This window comes from Peromyscus leucopus, chromosome 14, assembly GCF_004664715.2.
Source record: "Peromyscus leucopus breed LL Stock chromosome 14, UCI_PerLeu_2.1, whole genome shotgun sequence".
NCBI lineage: Eukaryota > Metazoa > Chordata > Mammalia > Rodentia > Cricetidae > Peromyscus > Peromyscus leucopus.
In genome coordinates this window covers 5,585,442-5,613,201 of record NC_051075.1, presented here as the reverse complement: position 1 = coordinate 5,613,201, position 27,760 = coordinate 5,585,442, and the positions used below count along the sequence as shown (strand labels likewise).

General features: G+C 43.0%; 1 protein-coding gene across 3 annotated transcripts in view; it reads left to right on the top strand.

Annotated features, from left to right (window-relative positions):
• Positions 1–19,386: 19,386 nt before the first annotated feature.
• The window catches only part of Lrrc72 (leucine rich repeat containing 72), a 45,765-nt gene continuing 37,391 nt past the window's right edge, over positions 19,387–27,760 (top strand). Inside the window, exons 1-2 of one of the 3 annotated variants that reach the window (XM_028878403.2) lie at positions 19,387–19,568; positions 24,911–24,984. In XM_028878403.2, the coding sequence (XP_028734236.1) occupies positions 19,476–19,568; positions 24,911–24,984 (167 nt within the window). In that variant the 5' untranslated portion in view covers positions 19,387–19,475. The remainder of the gene's footprint in view (positions 19,569–24,910; positions 24,985–27,760) is intronic. The other 2 variants (XM_037210499.1, XM_037210500.1) reach the window with 2 other exon arrangements.

Below are 27,760 nucleotides of genomic sequence, written 5' to 3'. Positions count from 1 at the left end.
AACTTAGGCAGAGCCTACGGCACAGCACCACCACACAGTATAGGCTAGTATTAGCTCTTGCTGAGCCACAATTAAAAATGGACATGATGTATATTCAAGCAAAATCACTTGCTTTCTAAGTATTCCCTGACCCACTTGACTTTCCCACTGCCAAGACACCCGATAGAAGTAGGTGACTAGACGGGACACTGCTCATTTTGAGAGGCTGTGCAGCCTCCTAGAAGGCTTCCAAATCTGCTCATCAAGCACTGTTGCCTAACAGTTCACTCCTGAAACATGGCAGATTAAAATAACAATAAACACTTCCTAGGTCCTAAAGTCGTGTCAGCTGCTCCTACTACCGTGTGAAGTTTTGACTGCATGTGGAGACCTCATCATGAGGTGGCTCTCTCACTGGACTGGCAAATTGGTGTGCTAGTTCTTGGTCGAAGGCCCCAGATCTTCTGCCAAGAGCTACCTGAGGACCCTTTCAGCCTGGTGCTCCTGTGGAAAAGACAACGTAAGGACAAAGTTACAGTGTCTTATGTGGCCTAGCGTCAGAACCATATGCTGCTGCCTCCACAATATTCGATTCTACTGGTTACAAGGGACAATCCCAGGCGGCAGGCATCTTTGGGGGTCATCCCGGAGCTAATTCATGTATTAATATCACTTACAATGTTTGTGCCCAGAAGAAACCTGCTACAAGAATGCTGACTTTACGAGAGAACGCAAGCAAACTTTTTTCAAAACTGAATTAAACTTATCTTTCCCCTTTGTATCCTTGCCCAATTCAACCTTCTCACCAAGCCCTCTGCTTTGAGGAGAGATGTAAAACCACGATGCCAGGGAGCCACTCTCAAGCAGAATTCTACCCAGGACATGCCAGCATACCCTACTCAGTGTATTAGTAACACAGAAGAGCGGGTCCTCACTGCACCACCACGTCTGTCTTTGTTGTTGTTGTTGTTAATTTTCTGTATTTACCCAGTCTTAAGTCTCACAAATTGTATAGTACCTCCCGGATCACTAAGGATGCTGTCAGTGCCTCCCTTAAAGAAATGAGATCATGAGATTGGGGTGGGAAGAAGAGGGAGAGCTGAGAGCAGCTGGGGGCCGGGGGTGGAGTGGGGTGCATAGGGATGGTGCTGGAAGCCAGTTCACTCAGCTGACCTTCCCTGACAGGATGAGAACAAACAAAGCTGTTGGCAGAATCAGGAAGGATTTAAGGGCTGGAAGAGTGACATTTGTTAAATACTGACTCGGGGAGATGGAAACTCCTTCCCAGGAGGTCCTCGGAGACAGGATAGATTCGAATCTGTCTGGAAGAATTTAGGTGTGGTTTTTCTCCAGGGCAAGTGAATTGGTTTATATAACTTCACAAAGTTTCCTGTCTGCTTTTTTGACACCCTCCCATGACTACTTAAAAACTTACCCGTTGCCTTTCCCCACCCCAACAAAGGCCCCTTAGGTGCAGAATATTTGGTGACCGTATCTCAAAACTCAGTGACCCCCTCTTCCGGGAACCGGGAGACCACCCACACAGAGCAGTGATAGGTGGCACCTAAAATCTACACATTCGCCCTGCTGCGAATTGTCTGCCGTCTTCTTCAAGGTTCCGTTTGTACAATTAGTTGCAAAGTCTGGTTGTGGGTACTTAAAAAAAAAGAGTTTCTATTACTTGGGAGTTTTGTTTTGTTTTTTACAAAAGTACTCCCCATGAAAAATGTTCTAATTAACTTTTAGTATATGCAATAATATATGTACGTTTTTAAACTTCAACACTCCTAAGGAAAAGAGGAAAAAGCCTGGAACCGATGCTCGCTCCGAGCCTTGTCACGGTCTATGTGTGTGTTCTCGTAGGAAGAAACCCAATGCTTCCAACATAGTCTGTGAATGTTAGGTTTTCTTTTCTAAACAAACAATGAGATGATCAATTTCAATCTCATGCCCAAGCCTCTATACAAGTGTGTTTCCCATTAAAGTTCATCATAATGTTTTCAAGTGTGTTTCTCAAACAAATCAAGACCGTTTTATCCTTACATAGTTAAATTGTCTTGATTTCATTTGAGAAAAACACCATACACCAGAGGTCAATGGAAAATGTACCCAAGTACACTGCTTTTTTTTTAAACGTATGGTCCTAGTGGGAAGATATGACATATTTCATCTTTAGATGCAGAATCTAGAGAGGCAGTGCCCTCCTTCCCCTGTGCGGTACTGTGGCTTTCAATGTGTGCATTCAGTGACATTCAGTTTCTAAAACCCAACGTCCACCTCTCCCCACCATTCCCTGGTTGTTCTATCGTGGAGGTTGATGACAAGCGCCTGTTGCATGCTACCTTAACTATAACGTACCCTTGTGGTTGCACCACACAGCCTTGTTTGGACAACCATAAAACTGCCAGCCCTCACTCCCCACAGCCTCACACGTGAGCAGTCTTGAAAGTCTCTGCTAAGTAGCTTTGTATTCCCAAAAGACATGAAAACGTAAAATTTATATTTTAAAGTATGACAGTAGATTAAAAATAATGATGATGAGCATGGATTACAATACATCAAACATGTAAGAATACATAAATTCATAGTAGACCTGAACAAGAAATACTCATTAGCTGTCATTGGAGATGCATAGTTCCAACTCATCCATTTATTTTTATTCTCTGTGTGTGTGTGTGTGTGTGTGTGTGTGTGTGTGTGTGTGTGTGTGTTCTCGTGCACAGTGGTGGTGGTGGGGTACCAGTGGAGATCTGAGGACAACTGTGGTTTTCTTTTTCCACCATGCAGGTTTCAGAATCAAACCATCATTGCCAGGCCTGGCAGTGGGCCCTTACACCCGCTGACCCAGCTTGCTAGGCCCTGGTTCAACCTTCTTAAGATGAAGCGACAGAGGGAAAAATAAAGTCAGTCCCATTTCTTCATGAAGTATTCACTGGGAGAGCTAAAGCATGCGGGAGAGAAAGTAACCTACAGAAGAGAGGCATTTAGCAAACGCACAGAAAATACAGAGACATTCACCCGCACACACCTCTGTTCTACAGTCAGTGATGATACAAAGGAGGCAGACAAACATCGAAGGCTGCGTAAGTGTCAGGGGGAAATTCCCATGGAGACCTTTGTGATAGGACATCAGGTTGATGTTCCTAGAAACGACAGATCAATTTCATCATCACCAAAAGAGCAACAGAAGAGATTGTGGGTCCCCTGAATGAGGTCTCAAGAAGGGCACAATGCTGTCTGCGAAGTATTGTTCCAGGTAGAATTTGAATCAAGCTTCTCAAGCTAACCTGACAGCATTCAGAAAAATACAGATGCTAAAAGCGAAGCATCTCTGTGCCATAAGGAAGCAAGCAACCAAATAGGAGTTTTTTAAATACATTTTTTAAAAGAAAATCATTTTATAAACTTCATTATAAAAAATAAAACTTTGCAAATAGATGAAAACATTCCTCACCAAAAATTTAAAGGACACTTTAAGGACAAATTGTGGAGTCATTTAAAAACTAAAGAACGTGAAGGGCAGTAAATTGAAGCAGATTGAAACAGATGTAAACAACGTACACAAATCCTAACTGTGTAGCTTCTTACACAGCATAGAGAAAAGTGAATGATGGAAAAATCGTTTTGAAATTGTTGAAGAAGTTTGAATATTGATGTGAAGTATTATTAAAAGTGGTGTCTTAATAGTATCATGTATATTTAAAACCTTTAAACACCCGATTTCTTACAGCTTCATACTAAGGACTTTATGGGGGAAATGATATGGCATTTGAAATTTCCTTCTAAAACCTTCAGAAAAAAATGTGGAGAGATAGATGCAAGATTAATAAGATATTATTCCCTGTATATTTATGCCTACATGAAAATTTTATTAAAGAATAAATAATAGAGGAAGTGTCATGAGGCATCATGCTGATAAGAAAGGTGCCTGGCAAGTAAGAATACAGGCAACACCCCCTTACCTTCAGCACTCTGTGGGAGCAGCGGGAGAGTCTTCATTAGCTGGAGACTAGGGCTGTCCTTAAAGACAGCGCAGGAGGAAATGTCAGAAAACTGTATCGGAGCTGCACTCTGTCTAACTGATAAGGACTCAATCTTTTATTCTGTAATAACTGTCACTCCAGGAAGGAATTTTACATTAAACAATCAGATTTTTTTTTTTTTTTTTTTTTGAGAAAAATGGGTCACTAAAAATGTTCCCAATAAGCTGATATGATGCAACTGAAACATAACTTTGGCACTTAATTTTGATTATCACTATGTGAATTAAGAAACACAAAGACTTAGATGAAGCACAGCTTTGGGTGTAATCTGTGGAGGTGTTTCCAGGAACAGCTAACTGAGAAGGGAATGTTACCAGCGTCACCCCAAAGACTGGGGGACCAGACTCAAGGAGGAGGAAGACACGTGAGTTCCAGCTTGCCTTTCCTGCCTCCTGACCCTCCTAGATCTGAGCAGCCTCCTGCCTCAGCTTCAGGCCACTCTGCTGCCATGCTCTTCCTGCCATCCTCTTCCTGTCCTGGTGGACTTCAGGCCTTGAACCCTGAGCCACAGTAAGCCTTTGCTTCCTCTGGTTACTTCTTGTCGGGTGTCTGCTCGGGAGAAAAGTAAATAATATTTAAAAACTGTGACGAAAAAGGCAGGCTTTTGCTCGTTTTGAAACACATTATAACTTAACACAGAGTCCACCATTTCCACTTCTCTCCCACACGCAGAGACCAGAGGCTTTGTGTTTTCTCTCCCCGTCCACGCCTGGGGTTGAGGTGGCCATCTCCATTTGAGTGGGGGAAATAACAACCGACGTAGAGAAGCCAAGGGTCCTGAGGCATCAAAGAGTGAGAAACATAAACGAAACAAAAGTGGGAGTCCCCATCAAACGGCACTCCCACAGCCATGCCATTTTCCCACTGACAAGCGATAGACAATGAGGCGTCAAGGATCTCATGCCCAGACAGATTCTTGGTTCAGTCTGCTGTCTACCCAAGCAGGAAGAACAGGAGCTGGTCCAGGGCAGACAAAGCGAGAACACAAAGGAGGGAAACAGGGAAACTTTCCACTGGAATGTGCAGACCTCAGGCTTAGGGAGCATCCCCCACCCTTCCAGCCTTGCAAGACAAGTAGGAGCTTTCCCTAAACATGGAGGGCTCCGGTGACTCATTTCTTGCACGCACTAAACAAAAGTCCCTGGGTAGTCACCAGTCACCACGAGGAGTCCCAGAGAAAGCTGGCTGCAGCTACAGGCTTTTCAGGGACTCTTGTAGAGGTGACAGAGAAATAAGGTCACAGTCTTTGGGAAAAGCCTCTGAATGGAGACAAGGAACAGAGACAAAGATGCTTGACAGGAGAACAGACTTTGGAGGCAATGCATGTAACGACTAGATGGCTCCTGCGAGGAGGCAGCCTAATGTGTGCATCTGGAGAGGGAATTTAAGACTCAGGACAAGGGGGAGAGATGGCAAGCATCGAGCATCTTAGAGAGAAGGGCATGTTTTTGAAGGTGAAGGGAAATGGAGAGAGAAGACAGGCCAGCCTGCTGAGTGCCTGCATCTGTCTTTCATGGGGAGTACATCTTCATTTCATATCTGACACACTTGGAGAATGAGAGGGCAGTGTAATGACTAGGTAAATAAAGGTATCTCCTCCATACAATATGCCTTTCTTTATGAGCTAAATGACTGTTTACATTTGCTTCTTGGAAATAAACATAATATCCCAACAAATTTGTCATATGTCAGTTTCCATTATTCAAAAATATACAAGAGCAAATTTGCCCACAGAAAAAGCTTTTATTACTTTCTTAGGTATTTCTTTCTCTCTCAAATTATGCCATGTGCCATGTCCTGCCTTTCTCCTGTTCAGATTCATCAAATCCTGTGCAGATGGCTGGCCCAAGAGAGAAGCTGATGAGGTAGGATGCGAGGACAGGAAAAATTATGCAGGTGTGGGAAGAGAGAGAATCTCTCCAGCCCAGACCCTGGTTGAAGCCAGTTATCGCCTGAGAAACAAAAGTTCCATCACAGTTAAGAGCACTCACTGTGAGTCAGTATGTGTAGAGAAAGTCAGCAAAGGTATTTCTTCAATGTTAACACAGAAATGAGCCAGTCTCAAGGCCTGAGGATGTATGAGCTTGGGTTGGTTGGGTTCTGTGAGTGTATACGCTCTTGGGTTGGGTTCCGCCAGTATGTATGAGCTTGGTTTGGGTCTCAAGAGTGTATATGAAAGTTGGGTCTCACTCTTTTGGATATTTTCTGAGACTTGCACCAACAAAACTGTCTTAGAGTTTCTATTAAGGTAATAAAACACCAGGACTAAAGGCAAAGTCAGAAAGAAAGGGGTTTATTTCAGCTTCCAATTTGTAGTGAATCTTCCAGGGAAGTCAGGGCAGGAACCTGGGGCCAGAAACTGAAGCAGAGGCCATGGAGGAGTGCTGTTTACCAGTTTATTCCTCATGGCTTGATCAGCCTGATTTCTTATGCTCCCCATGACCACCTGCCCAGGGGTGGCATCACCCACAATGAGCTGGTCCCTCCCACATTAATCACTAATTAAGAAAATGCCCCAGAGACTTGCCTACAGTCCAGTTTTGGGGAGGCATCTTCTCATTTGAAGCTCTCCCTTCCAAATGACTCTAGCCTGGGTCAAGAGGACATAAAAACTAGCCAGCACAAAACCATTGTTTCCAACGAATCTCCCCTAACTTCCTGTTTCCCTATGAGCTAGAGAGCTAACTCTCTCATTGGAAGCCTGTCTGGTGCCCCTGCAGCACCTCTTTGTGAAGGAATCATTTAAAATTCCTTGGCAATGCTCTGATGATCAGAACTTCAAAAACAAGTCCTTGACTCCTGGAGACAACGGAGCGGAGCTTGACTCTTCTCTGAAAAAATCCATACTCTCAGGAGTGTCCTGCTTTCTTCCCCTGTTGCCTGTGCTTCAATCTTTGTTTCAAAGTGCCTTTAGTAACTTCTATGTCTGTTTCTATGTAACTTCTATGTCTATGGCCAAGGATCTAGTCTTACCTGAATGAAGGCCCTTTCAAGAGTTAGATAAATGCTTCACCTCTGTGCCACAGCAGAAGAAATGTCCTGGGGAGTCTCCTGCTGGTACTGAATTGCTCCAGCTTAGGAATGGCTGAATTTGCTTCTGTTTACAACTAACTAGTGACATTTAGTCACCTGGCTTCACTCTTCCAGATGAGGACAAAGTAGTACAGTCTAAACCATGTGCCAGGAAATGCGGAGAACTGAAAATACAACAAGCAGATCGACCAGTTCATGTCTCATTGATCAAAGTCAAGTTTTTGTTTTCCTTGTTTTTAATGTAAACATCTACAGGTAAATAGATGAAAGCTGTCTGATGTTCTTGTAAGTACTAAAATGTGATCTTCCTGATTCCAAGCAAATTTTTAAAAGTTCTATCTTTCTAGAGCGTAAACAGTATCTGCACCATGAGGGACTTGATGAAATGTTTTGAGGTAAATAGAACTCCAGTGAGAAGTAAGAACAGCGGAAGAGAGCTGAGAGGAACACATGAGAATATCTGTGGCTAGCCCGCTGCTTAGGAGTTTAAGAATCACCCGGTTGGTAATTCCCATAACAAGTGACTGGCACTTCACCTCTGACTGCTCCTGAGCTGCCGTCCCTCACACCAGCACAGGGAGCCAGGCACGAGCAAACGGGAAGGGACCCCAACCTCAGCAAGCAGCGCAACGCTTCGTGCTCCTTCCTGCATGTCAGAAGTGATCACTCTTATGGATCTGGATTTTCCCTAAATAAATCTGTAAATTTAAGGCAACCCTAGTCAGAATTCTAGCTGAAATTTTTCCTTATGGCACTGACGACTGCCAATCCCCGAGAGCAGCTTCAAAGAAGACCCAAAAACCTCCTGGACCCCTTCCAGTTTTCATTCTAGTGAGAGACTCTGCATGGACCTGGACTTTGTCCAGCATTTATTATTTATTTACTCAGGGTGACCTGATAGACATGGGGTATTAACACTTCATTTCATCCTCATCTATTGCTTTTTCCCAGTCTTTCCATATTAAAGATAGTACTGTAATAATGTATTTCCTTTAGTCTAGGGGTAGCATACTGTAGTGGGTACTTTTTTTAACAAATGTGACAGACAGCTCAATGACCATCCAAAAGAAGGAAAGATTTATTTTGGCTCATTGTCTCAGAGGTCGCGGCCTCGGCCATGGGCCTGGGGTAAGGCAGAGCTCATGATAATGAGAGAATGGCGTGAGAATTGCTCACCTCCTGTCACCAGAAAACAGAGCTCTCCAGTACCATCAGGTTGCTCTGCTCTTCCCATTCAGGACAGGTCTTCTGCTTTAGTTAATCATCTCTGAAAGCACCCCTACACACGTACCCAAAGGCATGCTTCACTGCTCTCCTAGAAATTTTTTAATTCAATCAAGTTGACAATCAAGATTACGTGTCACAAGGGGGTTGGGGTTAATGCAGGGCAGACCCATGGGGTAGATGTCTTCGGTCTTTTTCATAAGGAATGTGACTCTGAGTCCATTATTTAACTCTCTGCACTTCCATGTCCTTGTCTGTAAAACGAACCCTACTGTGGTTTGCATATAGCTTGTGCATGTCCTCCGAGGGTTCAACATTGGGAGCCTGGGCCCCTCATCTATGGTGTTAAGAGGCAGGGCCTTTGGCAGATGACAAGAATAGCATACTACATGAAGGTGGAACCCCAGCGCTGACTACTGGTGTCTTGCCATCTGATGGTCTATGCCCCCTCAGGTTCTGACAGCAAAAAGAAGCCATCACCATCACCTAACATCAGACCTCCAGAACCATGTGCCAGAAGAAATCTTTTATTATTAAGTTGTCCAACTTCAGGTGTTCTATTATAATAGTGCAAAATGGCCATTACAACCTGGTTGTGGACATCTTGCAAATGATAAAGCAGGGTAAAAGGAATATTGCCACACTGAATGCCTTCTACTGGCTAGAGCAGTGCAATTACACCAAGTATCACGTATCGTGGCACTAACTCTTAAAAGGCAACTATTCTGTTTTAAATTTGTGTACTGATTCTCCTTTTCTATACTTCTAATTGGTATGAGCACAAAGTTCTAAGAGTTGGCAGGTCAGCTCCAATCTTCCGCGTCTGTTTCTGTGACTTGAGATCGCTGATGGCAGGAGAGGAAGACAACTCTGTGCGTCTTCGTTGGTAAAGAGCCACTCGGTTGCTGTGTCACATGTGACAGTGACCGCACCCACACCAGGCTTTCCTATTTTCCCCATGAGCAGAAAGGGGTGGAAGGACCACTCTGTGCAATGTCCAGCATGGGAGCCAGTGGAGGGGAATCTGTGGGAAGGAGGGCAGCCCAGTGGGCAGTGTGGGAGCTCCAGCCAGTGAACCTGAAATGGGATTGAGCGTCTCACTGGATTCTGATGGTGCAATCCAGGGCCCATTGTTCTGTCTCCAGTAACACCACCCATGGCATCCACTTGTTCAGTCTGGTCACTGAGAGCTCCTCTGTGTTCAGACTCCTCCAATCCTTCCTCCCAGTGTCAGATGCAACTTAAAGAGAAGGAAACAGCTCCCTCCCACACCCACCCGGAAGAGCACATGGAATTTGACCCTAACTCTCCATCAGCACAAGTTAATTTCCTGTGCAGAAGAGAATGCATGTTACAACTTCCAGAAACAACGTGTCTACCTTCAGAATGGTATGGTGGGTATACCCCTCAGCACTGTGGGTAGAGTACAGCTTCTGCATCCGATTCTATGCATCCTCTAGAGGGAACACCCACCCATGGGGTTATGGTGATCATTCCAAAGGGTCCATGTTAGGTGCAGAAAAAGGGATGGCTATGTTTGTGGCCACATATTGCCCTGTGCTCTAGGTAGTTGCTATAGACTATCCGCACACCCCCAGCCCAGGGTTTATAAATTGGAATTCTAAGTCTCAGTGTGATAATATTAAGAGGCTGGATCTTGGAATGTAATTAGATCATGAAAAAAGTAGTGCACATATAAAAATATAGCACAATTAGTAGTCTGTCTGCTCTGTACCAAGTGAGGATGCAGCAGCAAGGACTCCCTCTGCAGCCCAGGAGAGGCCTCATCAAAGCCCGGCCAAACTGCCAGCCTGGTCTTGGACCTCCAGGCTACTTAACTGTGAGGAGAAAATTACTAGTGTTGTTGTTGTTGTTGTTTAACACAAATCTTAGAAGGTCTCACCAGTTCCTCAGCTGATCCTGTTTCCTCAGACTGGAAGCTTCTGTGTCCTCATCCAAATGGATCTCAGCTGAACTGCTGCTCAAAAGCCTAAAAGCTTAACCCAGCCTAGTTCCTCATCCTCATGCCTTAAATACCTTTCTGCTTCCTGTCATCACTTCCTGGTATTAAAGGTGTATGTCACCATGCCTAGCTGTTTCCAGTGCGGCTTTGAACTCACAAAGATCCAAATGGATCTCTGACTCTTTAAAGGCGTGTGTGCCACCATTTTCTGGCCTCTGTATCTAGTGGCTGTTCTGTTCTCTAACCCCAGATAAGTTTACTAGGGTGCACAATTTTTTGGGGAACACAATATCACCACATTGTTGTTGTTTTGTGTTTTGGTTTTTTGTTTGGTTTTGTCTTGTCTTGTTTGATGCAGCCAGTGACATTGTATTGTGGCAGCACAAATTAGAATGGAGATAATATCCTTGAAACCCTACAAATGGCTTCACACTGTTCTCTGGCTCTGTTGTTGATTCTTCCAGGTAGAAAGGACATTAGGAAAAGAGGTTCTCTCCTTCTAGTCATTGATGAAAATTAGACTTCAGGGGTCTATCTGAGATGGGAAGACCTCTGTGCTCAGCATTTCCTACTGCCGTGGATAGAATATAGTGTCACAAAACAAATGTGTGTTCTTTTCAGAGTAGAATAAGCAGTAGCAGTGGGGAGGGAATGCCACTTTCTAGTCCACCTATTTCTGTGTGGTCCCAGCCTAAGCCTGGTCTCTTTGTGCAAATGTCTGCTCGTTCTGCCCATTCACCTCCAGCTCCATCAAGAGAAGCAGTGGTAGAGATACCACATACTCAACTCCATGCTGGTAAAGGATGTATGGCCCAGAGCATTCAAGGCCAGGGCCCAGGGATGCCCTCTCCTCTTGTAAGATGATAGTGGAACAGAGACCATTTTTCTGACCAATGCAGTGGTTTGTCAGGACATCAAATGTGGAACTGCCACTACTGCTTTGTGATGGAGAGGTGACCTGGGGAAAAGGCCAGGTTAAGGACAGACATCCTAGGGCCCGGGAAGTTAGCTTCATCGTAGAGTGCTTGGCCGCACACTGGCAAGATCCTGGGTTTGCTTCCCAGTACCAGCTTTTTTAATTGACAAAGAACTCAAAGCTTAGAAGCTGTCTTGTTAGCTGGGAGAAATACAGAACCAGATGTTAAATTTCCCTGGGGTCCCTTATGTGTTAAACTCCAGAAAAGACCCCAGAGTCATTTAACCACTTAAATGAAGCTTGTTAAATGTTTGTAATTAATACAAAGCATCAACTAGCATTGCTACCACAGCTATACAATTTAGGTATGATCCTATATTTCAATAACAAAATGAAGTTAATGGGATAGTTAATTCAAGTAATATCACAGAGCCAGAGAGATGGTTCAGTGGGTAAAGTCATTTACCACCCAGACCGACAACCCAAGCTGGATTCCTAGGGTCTAAATGGTAGGAAGACCTGACCCCTATGACTTGCTTTTGACTTCCATAGGCACGCCATGCTATGAATGTACACATACACAGGTAAATTATCAAAAAAAAATGTGAAAAATGAATAAAAACAAAATATTATAGGAAAAAGTGAATCAGAAAAAAATAGTTGGCAGATAAGAAGAAATCAAGCCATAAACACAAGAGTGTCTTAACAAAGAAACCGTGAAGCTCACCAATCTAGATGATCTTCCTAAATTCTTGGGAAAATGGCTCTGGAGCTGCCAACGGAAGCCACGCTCCCCGTAGGCCACACCGAGACAAACAGTCATGGACATGCTCGCAGAATTCTGTGAGTCATCAACCTACAGATGACAAAGATCGGAAATAAGGGATTTTCTTCACCCCAAAGACATCCCAGTTACTAAAGCTATGATACAAAATAGAAGTAAAGTCAACAAAAGGAAATGGCAAAGGAATGTATGTAATTATAGCAAAGACAGGATGCGTGGCGTCTTCTCCACAGTAGCCAATAGGGCAGATCAGCTAATTCCACACTGACTGAGAACAGAGAGGATTACATAGCATAATGTCGTGGAAAGGGCTTAGCTGGCTTCCTCTGCCTGAATGGCACCCACATATTAGGAACAATGCTTTCAAGCTTCCTCAGTGAAAGTAAGAATTCGGAGAAATAGTTTTCAGACCACCTACATCTAACATCCACTAAATTACACAACGCATTCCTTTTAGTGGGTGTGCTTTTTATAGCAATCATTCCAGTGACTGAAAAACTACGAATGGGGTTATGGCATTTAATTAATTCACAAAATGCAGCTGTACTTCAAGCTCTGGCGGTTGGCCAATAATTTTAATGTAATATTTTTTAAAAGAGAAAACGCAATAAGAAGTTTCAGCAGGAATATTGTTTAATTTGTCTATTATTTCTTAATTTGTTGAGAGACACCAATAGATGTGAGTGCTGGGAAAGTGCACAGAAGTTAGGATCAGTGCGAATAGGATTTCTCCCTCAGCAGTAACCGGGCAATGTGATGAGAGTGTAATATGGGACAGGCCTCCAAGGAAATGCTACCACATCACCAGATTCCGACATACCTTGGATATAAAGTAGAAAAACCTAAAGCACAGCAGCTTAAACTAAAAGAAAAGTACTTGGGTTTGCATAACTCAGCAATAAAAAAGGAAGCGTGGCAATGGCCACAGTCTTGTCCTCTGGGTGGTAGTATGACTTCCTCCATTGTCAGCTCACTGTGTAGAAAGAAATATGGCTGACAGAAGCGTCTAGCTTCATATACTATTAGCACCATGAAAAGAGTCTAGGAAATGATTCTGATTGGTCTAATTTGTAAGACTGACCAAAATCTATGGCTAAGGTTATAAGGTCCAGTGAAATTTAAGTTCCCATCTTTATACCAAAGGCTGTGGCTGTGAACATGGGCGGGTCACACAGACCCTATTGTTACCCACTGGCTCTTTAACAAAACTTCTCATCTTATGCATAAGGTCAAGAAATGAGCATAGTACCTATATGAGAAATAATTATTTAGAAAAATAGTCTTTTAACATCAAGTTATGAAGACAGTCTATAGAATGTAAATCATGTATAAGGGTCCAGTGTTCACAAAAACAGCAATTGAAAATGACCATTCATTCTAAAAGGGATATATGTTAGCTAGTTCTGTACTTAATAGAGAAATGACTAATTTCCTTTCAATAAAGCTGGTTAACTTGGCTTCCCTAATTCTGATGTACTTGTGAGTGGGTCTCATTCCACCTCGCCATGAACAACTTTTCTTTTTCCTTCTGTGCTTTCTTCTCTTGTTATTTGCACCCATTAAACTCTTTCATTGTTGCTTGTAAAGATATGTTTGTGTGAGTGGGGGCATGTGTGCTTGTGTGTGTGTGTGTGTGTGTGTGTGTGAATGTGTGTGCATGTGTGCCTCAAGCACATGGATGCCAGAGAAAGGTACCAGAGAGATACCTTGGAGATGGAGTTGTTCAAATGCATGGGATGTGTAACTTGTTAGATGGCTACTGGAATCTGAACCCCAGTTCCCATGGTTGTGCCACAGTCTATGTAACCACTGAACTGTCCCTGAAGTCTCTGTCCATTCAACACTTCATGCCCTTGAAAGACTCCCTGTCAAACTAGCTCAGGGAATGCGAGGACATACAGAAAACAGACGCCCAGTGGGAACGAGCCAGGAACACTAACCCAGCAAGTTACCCTACCTGCAGCTCCCCAGTCTGCATCCCCTATGATAACATCACATTACTTGGAGATAAATAAAACCATCATTATGTGGTTTTGGTTGACTGGCTAGTTGGTTTGGAGACCTGATCTGCAGAAGAAAAGGGACAGGAGCATGAAGCCAGGTCATGAGAGGCCAAGGCCATGCATATAATCTCAATTCTGACACTCCTTGCCATGGCCTCCTCGCAAGGAAAGGCCTGCTCCTCTCTCTTCGTGCCTGCTAGGTAACTCTATGGGTAATTAGTCTACCTAGGCTGAATGAGATCATATGACTAGTTGATCTTCATATCATGGGTGTGGAGTTAGGTTTGTTGGCCTCACAGGACAGTGCTCCAGTGGATCAGCCCATCCTTGCAATCAAATGCTAACTCAAGTCCTAGCCATGCTGAGCACCCATCCTTCTTCCTTCCCCCCATCATTGTTTCCCCTCTCCCTTTAGTTCCGCACACATCTCTTTTTTCTCCTTTCTCTTTTGTTCCCATCCCATTATTTGTTTGTTCTCTTTCAACTGGTTTCCCTTATCCTTCTATCTATTTTTGTGTGTGTGCATGTCCACAGATGTGTGCTGGTGAATGCATATGTATGGGATATGTGTGTGGATGCCAGATGAAAACCCCGGGTTATTCTTCCATGCTAGTCATGTTTTTTCAGACAGGCATGGAACTCACAAACCAAGCGGGCCGAGATGGCTGGCCAGTGACACACAGAGATCTTCCTGTCTCTGTTTCCACAGTACAAGTGTGCTCCACCACTTCCGGCTGCTATTTTCGAAGATGGAGTCTGGGATCACACTCAGGCCCACGTGCTTACAAGACAACTATTTTACTGACTTAGCCACCTGCAAAACACACACACACACACACACACACACACTCATTTTAATGGCCTGTTTCTATGAGGGCCCTTTACGGCTCTTAATTGTAGAAGCAGTGGGTTCTGGTGGCCTTTAGATTTCTACTTCTTGAATTTCCATATCACCAGGCAAAGTCTAAGGAACTGGGCAAAGCCTAAGGAATTCCTAGTCTGTCCTTCCTACCATATTTACTGGAAATGCCGAACATCTTGGCAAATGCACCCTTACTGTGAAAACAGATCATCTTGTTTGTTGTGACCACAAATGAAATCATGAAATTAAAATTGTTTCCTAAAACTGTAGAAATCCTAAACTTAAAGTATAAAAACTTCTCAATGCCTTGACAATTTTTATGAAAAATTGTTTCATTCAAACTGTTTTCCAAAATGCAGTGCCTCTAGTTAAAATGAGTATTGAGCTTTCCTCTGCTTTTTGCTTTACGTGAAAAGGTGGTAATCAAGGCCTTGTGCACCGAAAGCTGAATGACCCCGGAGAACAGCTAATGTGGTCACCAAGACACTTGGATCACACAAATGCTTTAGGCTCCAAGCAAAGAACAGCAACATCTTTAATGATCCGTTTGGTGGCCAGTCAACACTCAGAAGAACAAACACAATTAAGGCTGTACAGCAAGCTATTGGCTTCTAACTGCTGCTCGTGGAGAGGCTCTCACTCATATCCACAGGCCCTGGGAGAGTCGGTGCTTTATGGAGGGTCTCAGTCTCACTGCCGGCCAGACCAAATGAATGAAAACAATGAAAGGTGCCAGATTATCAAAAATAGCTTCCCCATGCAGGGGGAAAAAGACATTAAATGGCCAGGGTCTGACTACCTGAGGTCACAGCCTTCCTGGAGTCCTAGCCTTCCAGATGCTTCGCGCCACCTTAGAAAGAAAATGAGAGACACAGACACTGTTGCTAAGACTGCAGCTGGATGCCCTATTAATATGATAGCCATAAAAAATAAAGTTATTTCTAGAAGGAATCTTCATTCTAAAAATTACCTAAATGATGAAAGTATCCATAAGAAAATCTCAGTACCCTCAGATGGTTCAGTTAGAATCTTAAACACACACACACACAGAGTAAAATCCATATGTAGATATATCAAAATATGTTGATATATAATGTCTCCAATGACAGAAGGATCATGCTTTACACTGCTCCTCTGTTGTTCTTTAAGTATATGGCTCATTTGAAAGCTTTTCATAAAGAGGTGAGATATTTCATAAAGAGGTGTTAATAATATATATCGTGGAAACTGTTTTTCAATTAAAAACCAGTTTAGGGTTTTCAATCAGGCATCAGTGAAACAGGCCTTGTGTCCTGGGTTACATCCCATGCCGGCGCCTCCTGCAGGTCTACCACCACAGTGATGTGCTTAGACGACAGAGGACAGTCCTCTTCCCTGGCTGCCTGAGGACCGTTGCCATCAGGAAATCACAGGATCTGGACTAGGAAGCTCATGACAAAAAACCAGAAATCCATACATACGAAGAGAGATGACTGTACAAGGACGTGACAACCAAAGGACAAGTACCGTTGAGGGCATTGTAAAGGTTGTCTCCAGTTTGGTCCATTTATCATCGCTGTAGCAAAACATCTGAGGCTAAATCGTGCATTTTAAGAAAGAAGTTTATTTGTCTCATAGTTTAGGACACTGAATGTATAATATGAGGTAGCTGTCCTTTTTTGGCTTTTGTTGGGTGTCTTGTGGTGATGGTGTCTTGGCAGGCAGATGGTGTATGGGGAGGTCATATCATGAGACACAAGGCCCAAAACAATTTAAGGGCAGATTCTGTGTTTTACAATAAGTCACTCATGAAGCGAACTACCAGGTCCCAGGAGAACTACCTTAAGTCCTTCTATGGACAGTGACCCACGTGTCCATTAGTGTCCACCTCTCAAAGGTCCCACTACCTCATCATCAATAACACTAGTACTCTGAGCACCAACATTACAACACATGAATCCTTGGGGACGGCGAATCACATCCAAATCATACCACCCTACCTAACTGTGTGTGCTTGTATGTGCATACATATAGATGAATACAGGCACACACATCAAAATACATCCGTGTACACATGGATCCGTGCATACACAGAGGATATATATTTCAAATGTCTGATTATTTTATAATTGCGATAAGATGCAGCATTGACAAGACTTAGGGAAAACTTGGACAGCTCTCACCAAGTCCAGACAGGTAAGCGAGGGTGGCTAATTCTATTGACTTCACAAATTAAATTGCACACTTGAAGTTAATTTTTATAAACTGCATGATTTCACCCTACATACACATTCTCCAGTTTCAATCAAGAGCCCTGCACTTGGCGTCATACGGAGACCAGGCTTTGGTCCTCTTCATGTGACTCTTCCCACTCCCGTGGCATCCGTCGACGTCCTCCTCCTCCTCTTCCTCCTCCTCCTCCCCTGTGTTGTTTCTCCTCTTTACTTAGGGACCTGAAATGATGCACCTGTGCCCTCCTAGGCTCAAAGGGTTGGAATGAGTGTCTCCTGCTTAGGAAAATGAGGAATCCTGGACATGAGCTTGCCAATCTTAGTGTGACGTCATACTGAATTAGGCAAGAGTTTGCAACTGGAAATTGAGTTTCTGTGTGAAGTTTTGTAGCTCTTCCAGACAACATAGAACTGTTCCTGAAGAAGAATCACTTCCTTTTCCTGCACAGGCAGGCCTTTGGGAATCATATGTGAACACTGAGAAGGAAGAATATGATAGAGAGAAGCAGGGGTGGCTGCTTTGCTGAGAGACTCTGATGAGAACATGTGGACAGTGTCCTCCAGAGCCCTGAGGGCAAAGATGGGCATAGACTGTGGAGGGAGACTGATGCTGCCCATTGCAGCTCAGGACCAACTACCACCCTAACACCTCAAAAACTGCAAGCAGGTCAAAAACCCTCAGGAGATCATCGAGCAGGCGACACCATGAGCACAAGGCTTCCTAATCAGAGCACATCATAAACAGGAAAAGGACGTAAAAGGTGATTGAGATTTATGTCATTCATCATTATCTAAGTCTGCCGAGTAGAAAGTGGGTGTTGATCATTTTTATCTAATAAGTATTTTTTACTCACTTAAACAAGAACATGTAAATTGATCATTGGAATTATTTAACAAAACACTAGAGAATTTCTAAGCCATGTGGATTTAATAACAGTCCATCTCACGAATAGTTTTTTTCTCACCAACTTTTTACTGCAGAATTCTTCTTTAAATATCAGCATCTCTAAATGTCAACCATCTCCACAATAATTTTCTCTGTAAATACTATTTTTGTAGGGTAGTGTAATTAAATAATAAACATTTTTAACGAACTTCCAACTTCTTCATTTTGTTGTTGAAGAACCGTGAGAGCTGGTGACATTAAGTGACTTGAAACTGGCCAACAACTAGTTAATGTCAGAGTTGAGGCTAAGCCCCACATGCCTCAACTTGGTTCACAGGGCCCTTTCTTCTTATCCAAACCCACACGCACGGTACGAGAGAGCTTCCAAACTGGGGTATGCACAGCGCTGCAGGCAATGGCAGAGTGCCAGAGAGGTGAAGCCACAGGATAAACACAGGCTGTTTGGCTTCAGAGTAAATATTACTCAAAGATTTGAGGAGAGTTAGGAGAGCCACTTTATTTTTATTAAAACAAGATTGATTATAAAGGAGGCTGCACATTCTAAATGAATTTTTAAGATTTCAAGCTTGTTTCCTCAAGCTATCCTCCTAGCATATGGTAGTAAAAGCCTTCTGCTAGGGATGCAATAATAACAACAATAATAATAATATAATTTACTAGCGTGAGGACATCTGTGAGAGAGTTCTTATGCCAGCCCCTTCATTCGCCTCCATCTCTGACATTCTGTGGTTGTTTACATTGCTTTAGCCTCCATGATCATTAAGTAGTAGCATTTTCAAAAGACCACATTAGGAAATCACAATAAGAGACCACAAAGATGGATCATCAAACAAGGACACCCCAGATGAGAGAGAATCCCAACTGGTTCTGACGCAGCTAGCACACGGCGACTACAAACTAAAATCCGGAGTAGAAGAGATTCGCCGAAGGAAATGCTTATTTACTCTGTGTTGGCCCACACAGTCAGAAGGAAGTTTTGGGGAACCTCAACGTTGCCAACCTCATTCTCCATCCTAGGTCTGGGTGCATGATGAGGCCTTGGTGCCGCGACGTTAGGAGCACCCAAACCTCAGTATCTGAAATAAAAATAATTTTAATGCTATGCTTTCGAGTCAAATTGATGCAAAAATCATAATCCATGAGTAAAATGTCATCAAATTTGATATGATAATGAAGTCGTATGCTTCTCGGTTTGAGCGGGGGCTGCACCGAGACTCAGCGGAGAACCAACCGCCTCACCCCCAGAGCTACCAGCGGCCTAAGGGACACCTGATTCTGTAAATAAAGCCTGCTGGTGCTCATGTATCGACTCTGAAGTTACTGCTGGGCAGCTGCTTGCTCTGGCCCTCAGACCCACTCCCGTCACGGCCTGCACATTCGCTGCAGAGGGAGAGGACACCGAAGGTGTTGTGATGTACCGCGCAAACGTCATAGAAGTCAGAGCTTGGCTTCGGATCTTTACTTGAAGGACAGCGACGGTGGGAAGAGAGCAGCGAAGCCTCGGCCCAGCCCGGTGGACTATTGGTGCCCCTCACCGCCATAATTTTCCTGATGTCCAGAGACCAGAAGTCCGCCTCGCTACTCATCTTCCCATGCTCCAAGCTCCGGAAGACGTCAAAAAGTGCTCCGCTGAGCAGTCTCCAGGTAAAAGGCGCCTCCCTTACCAGATCAACCGCCTGGGTGCAGAGTTGGGTCGGGGGAGGAAAGGGTCTGACACAATGCTTTGCTCTCCTGGAGGCCACTCCTGGGGTCTTGGTAAGGGGGATTTTGCAGTACTAAACTCCAGTCGGTCCCCTTAGCTAAGCCTCAGGGTTGGGGAACACTAGGGATCCACACTAAATCCTAACTTGGGCTGTGTTACACGGGGGTGCAGGAATTATGTTTCCTTCATGAGATTTGCGTGCAATATTTAATCATTCAGTGATTATAAAACATTATCTTCCCATACTAAATTCTGAGAGAGGGTAGTAGAGAAAGCTGCTATTTGGAACCACCCCATCCCAAGTTGTATTGGATTATTTCCATTTTCTTGATAAAGTACCAATTAACTTGAAATCAGCAACACACACACACACACACACACACACACACACACACACGTCAGGCTGCTGAAATCCTTCCCAAATTCAACATCGTTCCTGAATAACAACAGCTCCCACTGGGTACAATACTGCAGACCTAAATTCTGCCTTCTTACAATCCCCACCTGGGCTCATCCTGTGGCGATGATGGTTTTCCCCACCTTGTGTCCTTTCCCTCCGCGACCTTCCTCATGAACTTACACCTTGCCATGACCTTACACGTGTCCTTTTCTCTCCTTTGGGCTGGTCTGACTCACCAGGTCTGTGGACTTACCCTTAAATTTCTGATGGGATCCACATTCCTTCACACTCACAGTTCTCTTCTGGGCATCTTGACCTTTATTGTATGTTTCATCGAGGCCAAAAGCTCAGGCCTTTCTCCGCTGGCTACATCTTCCTTCCAGGCACTTTCTCCTCACCAAGGAAGCAAAGGTAACACTGTCATAGTGTGGCTCCATCCTGCCCTTGCCTGTGTCTTCCCGTTGCCCGCACTGTCCCCCTTTGCCTCTATTCTCTATCCCCACACCACCTGATATTATCCATTGCTCCCTCGCCTTCCCTGTCACCCAGTCACTCTTGACTTCCCAGAGGTGACCTTGCCCCATGCCTGTACTCTCTCCACACCCTAGGCTATCACACACTGCTGCTAGAGGCATCTTCCAGAAGCTTGTCATATCCTTTCTCCAGTTCAAAGACTCCGTAAGTGTTAAGTCCAAAGTCACATTGCCCAGCAGATAATAAGCACATACTCTAGGTACCAACAAGAGAAGGACCCCAGGGGAGGAGCAAAAACAAACCTCTGGAATTTGTTTCACAAGGCACAGTGTGATTGTCATGTGAGGAAGGAGACCATTGCTAGACGTTCTTACCTGGATTTACAATGTAGTTAGTTTGTAAAAACACATGTATATGAATGTGTGGCCCATGTGACATTCAGTTACTTACAAGTGACAATTTATGGAAAATGTGTGGCCTTCCGTTATGTTTATTGAAGGCTATTAAAGCATTTGGGCACTAATTAAGTGCACAAATCTTAATTAAATTCCAAATCTGAATTTCAAAGTTAACCCTCATGATATGATTCCCAAACACCTTTCTTGTTCTCCAGCTGCTTTCCCCTGCCTTTCTTTCCTCTGTGCTGGCTGGGCTTCCTTGTGCCATGCATCTTTGGTGCCCTCTGAGTATCAGCCCTTTCTTCCATCAAAATCCTGGTTCTTTTCCTGGTACTCTTGAAGCCTCTTGGTCCTGCCCTGAAACCCCATCACCTCTCCTTCCTCTGCCTTGGCCACAGTCTGTCTCCCCTTTCTTATAGCCCGTAACATTTGCCACCTTGTGTCCCGCTAGCTGTCCCTGACTGTCTCCCACTTAAAGATTTACTCATCAGGCATCTTACCGAATTTATCCATAGCTTTACCAAGTAAACTTACAGACTGGTCACAGCCCAGACTAAGCAGCCAGCAGTTTTGGTTGGTGGCTGGAAGACCGTGTTTGGATCTACTGTTTTAAAATATTCCTTTTTAAGAATGCCTGCCATGTCTGTCCCGTCATAGAAAATGACACGAAAACTCCCCAGGAAAAGTGAGCAGAATCGCCACATCGTCTCCACATCTTTACCTCAGTGAAGTGAAAGGGCGAGCTGGCTTGGTCTTTGTATGCCCACAGCCCTAGCGGCGTTGCTGGCAACAGCTGAAAGGCAGATCAACCCACTTGTCTACTTACTTAAGTGTGTCGACACCGTAGAATGTCACCAAGCTTTACAAAGTGAATTTCTGACACACACTACCACATAAAAATTAAAACGTCTGTTGACTGAAATTAACCAGCCGCCCATGGCCAAGTGCTGCAGAGGTCTGCTTACACAAGGTCATAGAAGCAGGAGCAGTGCCTGCCTGCCATGGCTGGGGGGTGGGGTAGGGAGGTACCTGTGAAGGGTGAAGGGAAGGTTCTAGAAGACATTGCTGGTGGCTATGTGAATGCAACTCTTTGAGGACATCCCTGATTCTGCAGAGCTATCAATCTGAAAATGGCAAAAGTGGTAGAATGTGGATGTCTGTTACCACAATACAAAACCATCAGGAAAGGATGTTGGAAGTCCTCTTAAATGAAGGGCCATGTGCGTCGCCAGTGAAGTGGGGGCAGGGCGGGAGGTGGGGGGCTGCTGCCTACCACGTCTCAGTGAAACCTGAAACTTCAACTTCCCGCACACTTTTGTGGTACTTTGATATTCAAACTTTGTGCTGGAGTCATATAAAATTACTTGACGAAAAGAAACATGCCATGATAAAAAAAAAAAAAAAAATTGTGTAAGTGATTAATTGTGCCAGTGATTTACAACTTAGGGTGATATTTGCAAGTTTCCTCTCTTGCTTTTCTAAAAATTTTTAAACCTTAAGTATTTCTTCTGTGGCTAAACTTTTGAAAATGCATAATACTTTCTGATTATCAAGTTAATACATATTTATTATAAATATTTAAACACTTGAAATGCATTGCCTTGAGCTAGGCACTATAGAATTGCCAACAGCCTCAACTTCTGGGGAAGTTGAGCTGAATCACCAGACCCTACCTCAACACACACACACACACACACACACACACACACACACACACACACACTTACATTTATTTTACATATAGCATACATACATTCATATATAATATATATTCTAGAAAGTAAAATTTCATGACCACATGAGGCTTTTGTTTTCAGTTTGGAGTATGCACATTGTATATGTATTTAATTTTTTTTTTAAAGAAAACAGACATTGTGGACTTCAACAAATTGCATCAGCAATAACTTTTTACTTAAAAACGTATGTCTAGATATACATCTCTCTTATTGGTCTCCAGAGAAACGGAGCCCCTAAAATGCATAAGCGTACAGACAGAGATTTACTAGGAGAGATTGGCTCACCTGGGAAGGAAGGGCTGGGTCTCACAGGGCTGCTGTCCGCAAGCTGGCGGTGAGACAGTGGCCAAACACTGGGAGTGGTGGAGAGGAGTGTAGGTGTCCAGCTCACCAGTGAAAACGAATGTGCACAGCTCCGCCTTTCTGTTCTGTTTTCAGCACTCAGTGGACTGGGCGACAAGCACATCACTGAGAATCAGCTTTGTCCAGACTGCCAGTTCAAACTCCATTCTCTTCTGGAGACACACTCACCAACTCTCACAGATAGTGCTGTACCAACTCCCTGGGCATCTCTTAATCCAGTCAAGTTAACATGCAAAATTGACCATCATACCCTTCTCTATATGTTTAAACTACTGTACAACTATTTCCCTATGAGGCCATGGCCATGCCTTAATCTATATTCTAATTATTGGGAATATTTCATAGCCACAGCAAAATACGTTGAGATTAACAATAATACATTTCACTGTGCGAACTCTTTCTGAGTAACAATGGCTAGGTGAAGTTAAAAGCATGACTTTATAACTTTAGAATTATAAATTTTAAATATTCAAACTTTAACAGAATAAAAATTTCATTCTACTTTGGCCTTAAGTCACTTTGCGGTGTTGAGATTGACTGTGCATACTGCAGGCTGAGAAGTTAGATGTTTGAGCCTAAATACCCAGGTGAGAGCACCTAAGCCTGACTCAATGAGCTTTTCCGAGATTTGGTGTGTGTAAGTGTAAACTACAGTCCAGCTATTGGAAGACCTGAGCCCAACCCTGTAAATTCTCCGAGGCCCCTAGCTTCAGCTTGTTCGAGAGAGAATCGAGGGAAGGGAGGAACTGTCAGTTTTCAGTCACCCTCCTTCACTAGGATATTTACCTTTCTTGGGTCTTTGAGAATTTGTTCATCCACCTCACTCTAACTTCTTAAAGTGCCCTGTTACATAGTAAATCCACTCTCAGAACCTTGTAAATCACTTCCTGACACTGAAGTCTTACCACCCGCAGCAAATCCCCACAGAAAGCTTTGATTGTTTTGATTCTGATAATTATGATGTTTGCGGGCCCCAGAAGTGCACCAGTGACCCCCTCACTTTGGCTGATTGTTTTGATTCTGGTAGTTATGATGTTTGTGGACCCAGAAGTGCACAAGTGACCCCCTCACTTTGGCTGATTGTTTTGATTCTGATAGTTATGATGTTTGCGGGCCCAGAAGTGCACAAGTGACCCCCTCACTTGGGCTGATTGTTTTGATTCTGGTAGTTATGATGTTTGTGGACCCAGAAGTGCACCAGTGACCCCCTTACTTTGGCTGTGTCTTGCTAGCTCTACACTTTGGCCAGTTTTTCCATATTGCTCTCAGTCAGGAAGCCTACCAGTGTTCACTTGGTAATTATTTAAAAAAATCCAGCTGCTGCTGGATCTGTACTTTTAAAATTAAAGCCTGTGTCAATAAAATGGAAAATGTATTAATTTACTCAGAGAAAAATGGCATTTATTCATTTGTTTGATGCTTCTTGAGAACTTATTGGTCCTGAATATATTGAAGTGGGCCATTAGAAAAAAGCCCCTAAAAATATACATTGGATTTTACTCCTTCTACCTCCACCCTGGCTCTAGGTATTTTCTATAAAGACAGAACCCTGTCAAACACTAATTTTTCATTTATGAAGGAACATTTAAAAATAATTGCTAAAGAACCAAAATACTCTACCCTGAAAAGAACTAACAACTTAATCGTGGTGTGTATACACACATATGTATTTTTCCCCCCTCTGGTTAAAAGTTATTTACACATCTGTGCCTAGGGTTAAAAATAATGAGATTCAACCACTAAGATGAGTAAATAATATATAATTGTGGTGTTGGAATTTATCAATTTAGAGTGGTGGCCTCCATATTTGCCTTTCTTTTGATCTTCTCATAGACATATTGTTATTGACTGCAAATGTCTCAGTATTTTTGCTCATTGGAATGTGGTTTGACAGATTAATTATATGTTATCAGGCAGTTGAAGATCAGCTAAAGATATGTGGCCACAAGAGGGATGCTGATGTCTTTGAGCTGTTCCTCTCTAGAAAGTAAGTGTGCTTTTTGGAAAAACACAGAGGAATATCATCTCACAATCTTTTATAAAGGCAAATGGTTTTTGTTTTTCATTACCCCTTCTTCAAGGACTGGGTAGGTGACCACAGTCTGATTACTTTACCACTTATGAGAGTCTACCACCTATGTTGGAGAGACAAGAGGAAAAGGAAAAAAAAAAAAAAACTGGTATCATTGAGACAGACTAACTCAATGATCTTGGGGTGTTAAGTAGCTTTCCTGCTAGGATTATTACATTTAAAAACAAATAGGACATCAGTTAAATATTAATTTTAGAAAAACAGTGAATATGACTTTTAGTATCATTATGTCCCAGACAATATTTATTACTTCTCAAAAACCACAAATATTAACTTGATACTTTTTTACTTCATTAAGCAATTCTACTCTTTTATAATAATACAACCTTATTACGGGATGGCTGTGACATGTAGGAGAGTTAGAAACTAAAGAGAGACCTGGTACATAGTAGGTTCTCAGTTATCATTAGTACAATTAATATTATTACTATTGTTATGAATGGCCCATTCTCTTATTATAAAAACCACTATTGTACTATAACCCCTAAAACCACTTGTATTAATTTTGTTAGAAAATAGAAAAAAACTCTTCCTTTCCATCAAAGAGGTGTTCCATAAAACACAGTAATCCCAATGTCTGCAACATACCCCAGGTATGTTGAGGAAGAGGGAGAGGAAGTGATGCGTATGGTTGGACTCTGACCACTGTATGTCCACTGGCCAATAAATGACACTTGCTTGGCCACTGTTTACATTTTAATAGCAATAACATGGCTTTGACTCACACGCATCCCCCAAAACCCATACATTAGGAACCAAATCCCTAACGCAGCAGCACTGAGAAGCGTTGAGAGTTGACTGGGCCATGAGAGCTCCACATTTCACTCGTGGGTTAATGGTGTTGTGACCAAAGCAGGCTCATTGTTTCAGGAGTGAATTCCTGATGGAGGTGAGTTTGCTTCCCTGCTCACACATGTCTTCACCAAGTCGTAATGCAGCAAGAAGGCCACTCCAACAAGGGATGCTGCCCATCGTAAGCCTGGGTAGATAAAAAGGATAGCGTTAAAACACTAGAAAAATTAGAACTATCAACCCTTGACGGTGAGTGATTAGTAGTTTTCTTAAATGAAAGACAACAGAGCAGGGGAAAAAAACTATTTCACAGTCTACATGGATAAACTAGGTGAGCTGGGCACTTCACTTAAGTCCCAGTTGCCTTTGGAATGGCAGTGCCTTATCAATGTCTCTTGGTAACCTGTCAGCACAGATCATAGCATCATTAGTAGCAGATTTACATCTCATGGTCTTGATTGGCCTCACCTTAAAATATAACAACTTATTATTCATGTGGGACAGGCTTGTGTGCAGAAAAACATGCCCAGCTTGAAAGTGCTTTAAAAAAATGAATCATTGCTGCATTATGTAATAGTCAGATTTTCCACATTGATATTATTACTATAAGAAATCTGATAAGGATGGCTAGACTCATTGATACTGTACTAATGGATTAAAATTTATGGGAAGTTCCCGAAGTGAGGCTCCAGATCTTTATGCTTCTCAGTAGGGGTTGTTTTTGTTACGTCATAGGGAGGGTTGAAGTTAGCAGCTTACCATCCCTGCCTGCGCAATTGTCAGGCTGTGCCATGTTCTAGGGCCTCCTTCCTGGAAAAAGCTGCCAACCACAGAGTGAGGAATGGGGCTGTGCACTCCCCGTTGAAGGTGGCTTCGGAGAAAGCTGGTGTTTGTGGTTGTATCAGGGAAACTGTGTGTGTATGGGGGTCCATCAATCCAAAGACGATGGAGAAGAAAAATGAAAGAGAAAAAGAAGAGAGTAGATGCTCTTTGTAGAAAAAAAAAAGTTAATGGATGTAAGAAGAATTAGCGCATGAGAAAAAAAATGTTTTACAACCCCAAATCAGGTGGGGTCACCAACTGAAGGCAATGTTGTTGTGGGGAGCAAGATTTTCATGTGGAGGCAGAGTTGGGCTCCATGTTATCTTTTCAGTATAAAATCTACACTTCTGTAATAGACACCTACCAGATCTTAAACAAATAACAGCTTAATTTTACCCGAAGTGGGGCAAACTGACATCATTTACCTTCTGATGTAACACAGAATTTCCATGAATGTCATTAAAAGGTGGTGTATCTGGAATGTAACTCTTAGGATTAGATAAGTCAAAAATGGGGGCCATTCTGCTGGTCAGTTGTCTAGGACTTTTCAAAATGTAAATATGTTAACGGGGAAGACTTTGGCAAAATAAACTTAAAATGACTGCAGTTATAGCAACTGAATATAATACATAAAGATGATGAGACAAGACATAAACTATGAAAGTAGTATATAAATGTGGGTGAGTAGGAGGTGTGAATAACTTATTGATGGCTTACTTTGCTGAATTATGGGGTATTATGATTTGCAGAAAAAATATTTTAATTTGGAAGCTATGGATATTGAGCTATTTACAAATGAGATCCCTACAATAATAAGTCTTATTTTCAAGTGATTCCAAGAAAATTACACACACACACACACACACACACACACACACACACACACACACACTAGAGTAAGGAAAACGCAGTGCTACATTTGTTAAAGTTGGTGGGCTAAGGAAATGGCTTAGCTGTTAAGAATGCATTCTATTCCTGCAGAGGGCCTGAATTCAGTTTTCAGTTCCCATATCAGACAGCTCACAACAAATAAGTCTTCATGCACTTCAGAAACAGA